Here is a 7,500-nt window from a genome sequence, read left to right as displayed (position 1 = left end):
GGTTGAAGGGTGTTTCGTCCGTTTTTATTTTATTTTTTAAAATATTCATTTATCGGCCATTACAAATGCCGATACCGATAGTTTGGAAAATGCCTAATATCGGCCGATAAATCGGTCGGGCTCTAATATAAACGTTTTGCAATGATCACTCAAATGTGGTGATCAAACACTTGTGTGACAGAGATATGTAATGGAGGCAGGGTGAATGATAGAATGGGAATTTGAGCTGTAACCAAACTAGTTTGCATCGCATTTTATATTATATTCTAAATACTGTTGCATAATCTTCACTAACGACTTTGTCTTTTAATTTAGTCACGTTATTTAAAACATAACTTGTATCAATAAATATATCAAAAGTGTCACTGACAAAACCTTATCTTCTATTTTTAATCTTAATTTCTCTAATATCTACCAGTGGAGGAAGAACTCATGTAGTTATAAACGTTTTCATTATGATATTATTCATTTTACTTTACTAAAAAGATCTATGTACAGTAGTGTTATACTATTTTAAATAAGTAGTAAGCAAAATGTACTAAACGTGAAACTAGGCTACTCTTAATGCAAAATGGCCCTATATAAAGTGTTATAATTACATAAATTATTGTAATATTGCTTGATGTTGTAACGTAGCAGAATGAGCTTTAAAGGGGGGGTGAAATGCTATTTCATGCATACTGAGTTTTTTACACTGTTAAAGAGTCGGATTCCCCTGCTAAACATGGACAAAGTTTCAAAAAGTAAATTGTACGTTTGAAGGAGTATTTCTGTGCCAAAAATTGTCCTACCGGTTTGTCACAAGTTTCGAAAGTTTTTTTCGAGTATGGGTCTGTGTGACGTCAGCTGGGGCGTAATTTCCTTATATCTAAGGGCACTTTCCTAAGGGCACTTTCCTAAGGGCACTTCTCCTGGAAAGGCGCGGGCGCGCATCCGTAGACCAGAGAGAGAAGAGAGCCAAAGCAGTACGCCATCAAAGCGCTGTGCTCTGCTTTAGGGAAGTCAGTGTCACCAAAGAAGTGTGTTTTTGGTTGCCAGGGCAAGACAACCCTGCACAGATTCCCAATGAACCCAGCATTAAGGGACCAGTGGATGGAGTTTGTTTTTTCAGAGCATCAACGGAGTTGTGCAAGTGTTCTTGTTTGTTCCCTGCATTTCGACGATGATTGTTTTATAAACAAAGCCCAGATCGACGGATTTGCAGATCGTCTAATGCTTAAGGATCGAGCAGTCACAATGATAAAGGTTTGCGGTCGTGCGTTGGAACCGGGCGGTGAGTAAAACTGCTTCAAATGTCTGAGTGTTGTTAGCTCGACGCGTTAGCACAGCTTTAGCTCCGCCCACACGGCACACCTCCAGCCGCTCGTTTTTTTCCGGAAAGACTCGGTACAGCCTATCTTTCTTTTATAAATATAATAAAACTAAAGACTTTTTGAAGATTTGAAGGATGCAATACTACTCTATAGGTACTCAAGATTAACATGAGATTGACTGATAATGAGTGTTTCACCCCCCCTTTAACACTGTGTCTACACCGGACGCGGACGTTATTTTTTTTTGCCACTTTTGCGAGTTCTTTGTGACAGCTTTTAGGTGCTTTATTGGCAGCGCCATCCTTACATAAATCACTGCACGCTGCATTTTTTTTAATATAAATTTATCGGCCATTATAAATGCCGATACCGATAGTTATACCTAATATCGGCCGATATATCGGTCGGGCTCTACCCAGCTCTCGTCTTGTTGAATCTGACGACACACTCGGCTGGAGATCAGCACTATTTCCAACATCACAAACAGAGTCAAGACATGAAATCAAACTATTATTATTATTATTATTATTATTATTATGATCCCACTGTCAGAGTTTATAATGCCATGATTGAGAAGCACAGCAGGACATGAGGAGCGTGAGGAGCGATGCGTCAGACGCTCAGTGTCAGTTTAATAGACATACATGAAAACACACACACACACACACACACACACACACACACACACCCACACACACACACACCCACACACACTAGTCTATGCCTAACAGAACTGAACTGAGTGTGTGTTTAAGAGCAGAACTGAACTGTGTTTGAGTGTGTGTGTGTGAGCGTCAGCTGTGGTTTCAGATGTGTGTGTGTTAGTGTTGTGAGCGTCAGCTGTGGTTTCAGATGTGTGTGTGTGTGTGTGTGTGTGTGTGTGTGTGTGTGTGTGTGTGTGTGTGTGTGAGAGTGAGTGTGTGTGTTAGTGTTCTGAGCGTCAGCTGTGGTTTCAGATGTGTGTGTGTGTGTGTGTGTGAGAGAGTGAGTGTGTGTTAGTGTTCTGAGCGTCAGCTATGGTTTCAGATGTGTGTGTGTGTGTTAGTGTTCTGAGCGTCAGCTATGGTTTCAGATGTGTGTGTGTGTGTGTGTGAGTGTCAGCTGTGGTGTCAGACTGAAGGGAAGCAGCGCTGTGATTTGCTGCTAGTTTCTGTGGACAGCGTAACTTTAAACAGCGAACAGTAGCTGTTATCATAATCTTCGTCAGAGTGTAATTATTAATAACTGCTGTAATCAGGCGAGAGTTACAGCTCCTCTATAGGCCTTCTGTAGCTCCGCCCCTTTCCAGCGCTGCGCTCGTCATTGCGCTTGTTAACCCATCTGCTTTAAACATTACAGTCCTCATGATACCTTTCGTTAACTTTACATTAAGTAAATCCACTTCAAAAGCTGATTACTCCTGGACAGCAGCGCCATAGAGATATACAGAGCGCCCGCAAAAACGGAAGTTCAAAGACAATATTCTAAAGATGCGGCGCCCTCGTTTCTCTGGCGCATACGGGCTGTAGTAGTGGCGTGAGGGAACACCGGTGTCACCGGCGGGTGTGTAAATCGCTCATTTAAAGACAAACGTAAAATGCTTGCGTTCACAGCGGTGTGGAGCGGCACTGTACTGCTGTTGTGTTCCTCACTGAGAGTAACAGGCTATAATGAACACAGTAAAGCAGTGCGCACACGCGCACACACACATGCACACACACATGCACACACACACACACACACGCACACTAGGGGTGTGCTCAAAATATCGATTCTTAGATACATACCGATATAATAAAAAAAGATACAGTATCGATATTCTAGCCCTTAGTATCGATACTCCGCCCAGCCATTAGGGGGCGCAGCGGCGCCCGCGAGTTTAAAAAAACTCATGGAAAATGTCGAAGATTTTATTACAAGCTTTTGTTACAATCACGTTAACGAGGAGTGGGAACTGATGTCGCACGTTTTACAAACGCGAGCCATGCACGAGAGCCATACGGGGTCAAACATTGCAGAGTTGTTGAAAGCAGCGCTGGAGGAGTGGGACCTCGTATCCAAAGACCCAGCTATTGTGACTGACAACGCCGCAAATATGAGCGTCGCAGCGGAGCTTGCCGGTATGTTGCATTTCAGGTGCTTCGCTCACACTTTAAACCTTGCCTCACAGCGTGCACTGAAGCTTCCTGCTGTCGCTCGTTTATTGGGACGTGTTAGACGGATATCCACCTTTTTTAAGATTTAATAAGAAGTTAAGAATAAGAAGAATAATAATAAGAAGATTTTGTGCTTGTGTGAGCTCAGACTGTACCCTTGGAAAGTTAAATGTTGACTTGTGGTAATTTCCAGATCAATACAATTTGTGTACAATTAATCAGAGCACTTAAAGTTGCAAATATTTAAGCAAAATGCACTTTGTTATAATGCACTTTTGTCTTTAATAAATTGAAGAAAAATGCAGAGTTCTGTTTGTTGAGTAAATGTGTTCAGCATTAACTAATTGGCTCTGGCCCATGTATTTTTATTGAATCGTATCGAATCGTGTCACATTGTATCAAATCGTATCGAGACAGCTCTGTATCGAGGTACGTATCGAATCGTGACCTGTGTATCGAGGTATGTATCGTATCGCCAGGTTCTCCAAGGTATACAGCCCTAACGCACACACACATGCACACACACACATGGACACACACACACACACACACATATGCACGTCTTGTAGAAAGCCTTTCTTTAAAGTGAAGTTCATTTTGTATAAATTGTATCTTCATTTTAATCAATATTTCATCTGCCTGGATTTAATAAATAAGAAGCAAATATAGCAGACAATATGATCAGGACACGAGGCGCTGGCGCGAGAGCTGGAGCTCGTCTCATAGATGAGCAGAAACTCAGCGTATACTTGATTATATCAGGATAATTGTTTTAGCTATATCACACAGCCCTATATTCACATAACAGCTGTTTTACAGTGGAATAATAATTCACAATATTACTGTTTTTTTGTTGTATTTTTAATAAATAAATGCACTTGATGAGCAGAAGAGACTTATTTTAAAAACACTGTGATCTTACTGATCTAAACTTGGACTGGTAGTGTACGTCACGTAAGAGAAAAGAAAATCTCTTCTCCCGGCAGATGTGAAGCGTCTCACACACCCAACACACACATTCCTCACACACACACACACACACACACACACACTCAGATCAGCTGACGCAACCGTCTTCCTGTTTACACTCCAGCTGAACCTGTGTGAGTGACATCATCAGAACCAGATGTTGATCTGAGTGTGTTTTCAGCTCGTCTGTTTCCTGAGACGAGGGCGTGTTTTCCTGAGTTAGCATGAGCGAGTTTAGCATGATGCTAGTGATGAAATCTCACAGCACAATAGGGCTTTGTGTTGATGCTGGAGTCTGACTGTGTTTGAACGCCCAGAAAACCCTCTTCCGCTGTGGAGACCTGCAGTCTGAGTCTTAGTGCAGATTACAGGGTCGTTGCACAAGCACAAGTGAATGCAGCCTGTGTGTGTAATGGACACTTGAGCTCAGGACACACACACTCTTGAGTTTCCCAACTCGTCATGTGACCTGCGATTACAGCGTGCGGTCCTGTAACGGATCTAAACTGTTGAAGCTCAGCTAGAGCCCTATAAAATCACTTTGATTTCTCACAAATTACATTATTTCTTTGTTGTAATTTTGATGGATTCCATGGCCGTAAATGATGCCGTCTGAAACTGTATAGTAGTTACTACATTTGGTTTGAAACGACCGGGAAAAAAGTATTTTCTATATTCATTTTTCTAAATGTCATAATCATTTGTTAACAAACAAGTATTCATTACTTCAGTGAGCTCACTGTTTCTGTCTTACATCATTACATTGTTTAAATGAATACATTTTTAGCTTACTGTGATTTCTGAAATGCATAACTCAGACAGTCTCCTCTGATAACAGATCACTCTAAACTGTAATGTGGACTCGATGAGTATTATGAAAAGCGCTTTACAAATAAATGTGAATTGAATGGATTTAATATGAATGAAGTTCAGACGTGCTACATTCGCCCTGTTGCCACTGTCATGTGACCTACAGTTGCATCGAATACTATGTATTAAGCACATACTGTTTTCTGCATACTATATAGTAGTAGTGTTAGTAGCTCTAGTCTCACCCGTCCTCATGTGAGCTACAGGAAGTGATGCGTCGTGTTCCTGGTGCTCCTCTGATCCTCCTTCGTTGTGTTTGTGTTCAGATCCAGACGTTTGGAGTGGAGGCGGCGTGTTCGACCGTAGACGAGCTGACCGGGGGACTGGCCATGGCACAAGTCCTGCAGAAGATGTGTGTGAGACTCAACATCTCAGTGCTCATGCTCCAGCCAACACAATCTGAGGCGTTTAATTTCATGATTTCATTTAAGATTATGATGCCCAAAAAAATTATTACATTGAAATTTCATAAAATTGCAATGATTAAATGTAAAAATAACACACTGCATAGTACACATTAATGCTTATCAAAGCTCTACATGTTTTGATAAAGTGTTCAGTCAAGAGCAGTGAGTGATTTTTCTCTTTTTTTGTAGTTTAATTAACATTAATGAGAGCAGCAGGGTTATTAGGCTGCTGTCACTTTAAGACCAAATACACAGGTCCAATATACTGATACACACCAAACTGTCTACGTTCATAACTGCCTCTGTTTACGTGAATACTCACATTTTTACACATAAAAGTGTGTCCGCCAGATACACGTAAACAGAGGCAGTTATGAACGTAAACAGTTGGGTGTGTATCAGTATATTGGACCTGTGTATTCAGTTCATTCAACCGCAATAAACTGGGAAAAAGAACCCAGTTCAGTTCTTCCACACTGATTACAGTATCTTTCCTGCAGAGAAAATATCCAAAATATCTATTGTTTATGATGTCTACAGGTATATCCCTTATGATGAACCCATATCTCACTCTCTCTCTCTCTCTCTCTCTCTCTCAGTGATTTCGTGTATTTCACTGATGCTTGGATCAGTCGTATTAAAGCTGATGTTGGAGACAACTGGAGGTTAAAGGTATTCATCAGCTCTCGTTCACACACGTCTTCACACATCTTATAGGGGCTTTCATGTTTTCATGTTTTCTTTTTTTCAGATCAGCAATTTAAAGAAAATTTTGAAAGGTATTTTGGATTACAACCATGAGGTGAGACTCATCTTTCTGTGTGAGACTGAAATGTGACACATTTATGTTGACAAACGTCACATTATTTTCCTCTTGAATTGACCCATAACCTCTCTGTCCATCTGTGTGTGTGTGTGTGTGTGTGTGTGTGTCGTTGGTTCTGCAGATTTTGGGGCAACAGATCAATGATTTCACTCTTCCAGACGTCGGTCTCATCGCAGAACACTCAGATGCAGCAGAACTGGGCCGAATGTTGCAGCTCATCCTGGGCTGTGCTGTTAACTGCGAACAGAAGCAGGGTAAAGAGTGTGTGTGAATGTGAGAGTGAGTGAGTGTGAGAGTGAGTGAGTGTGAGAGAGGGAGTGTGAGAGAGGGAGTGTGGGAGGGAGTGAGAGTGAGGCTGTGTGAGTGTGAGAGAGTGAGTGTGGGAGAGTGAGGCTGTGAGAGTGAGGCTGTGAGAGTGAGGCTGTGAGAGTGAGGCTGTGAGAGTGAGGCTGTGAGAGTGAGGCTGTGAGAGTGAGGCTGTGAGAGTGAGGCTGTGAGAGTGAGGCTGTGAGAGTGAGGCTGTGAGAGTGAGTGAGTGTGAGGCTGTGTGAGTGTGAGAGAGAGTGTGAGAGTGAGTGAGTGTGTGTGTGAGTGAGTGTGAGAGAGTGAGGCTGTGAGAGTGAGTGTGAGGCTGTGAGTGTGAGTGAGTGAGTGAGAGAGTGAGTGTGAGAGAGTGAGTGTGAGAGAGTGAGTGTGAGAGAGTGAGTGTGCGAGAGCGAGAGAGTGAGTGTGAGTGTGTGTGTGAGTGAGTGAGTGTGAGAGTGAGTGAGTGTGAGAGAGTGTGAGGCTGTGAGAGAGTGAGTGAGCGAGAGAGTGAGTGTGTGTGTGAGTGTGAGAGAGTGAGGCTGTGAGAGTGAGTGTGAGGCTGTGAGAGTGAGTGAGTGTGAGAGAGTGAGTGTGCGAGAGTGAGTGTGAGAGCGAGAGAGTGAGTGTGAGTGAGTGTGTGTGTGTGTGTGTGTGTGTGTGTGTGTGTGTGTGTG

General features: G+C 42.4%; 1 protein-coding gene across 2 annotated transcripts in view; it reads left to right on the top strand.

Moving 5' to 3' along the window:
* hook3 (hook microtubule-tethering protein 3) overlaps positions 1 to 7,500 on the top strand; it is a 43,079-nt gene that overhangs the window by 5,438 nt on the left and 30,141 nt on the right. For both annotated transcript variants that reach the window (XM_084415500.1, XM_084415501.1), the window contains exons 2-5: positions 5,554 to 5,639; positions 6,294 to 6,366; positions 6,446 to 6,496; positions 6,642 to 6,774. In XM_084415500.1, coding sequence (XP_084271626.1) covers positions 5,554 to 5,639; positions 6,294 to 6,366; positions 6,446 to 6,496; positions 6,642 to 6,774 — 343 coding nt within the window. The remainder of the gene's footprint in view (positions 1 to 5,553; positions 5,640 to 6,293; positions 6,367 to 6,445; positions 6,497 to 6,641; positions 6,775 to 7,500) is intronic.

This window comes from Rutilus rutilus, assembly GCF_951802725.1.
Source record: "Rutilus rutilus genome assembly, chromosome: 7".
In the NCBI taxonomy this organism is placed as follows: domain Eukaryota; kingdom Metazoa; phylum Chordata; class Actinopteri; order Cypriniformes; family Leuciscidae; genus Rutilus; species Rutilus rutilus.
This window is presented reverse-complemented; position numbering and strand designations above follow the sequence as displayed.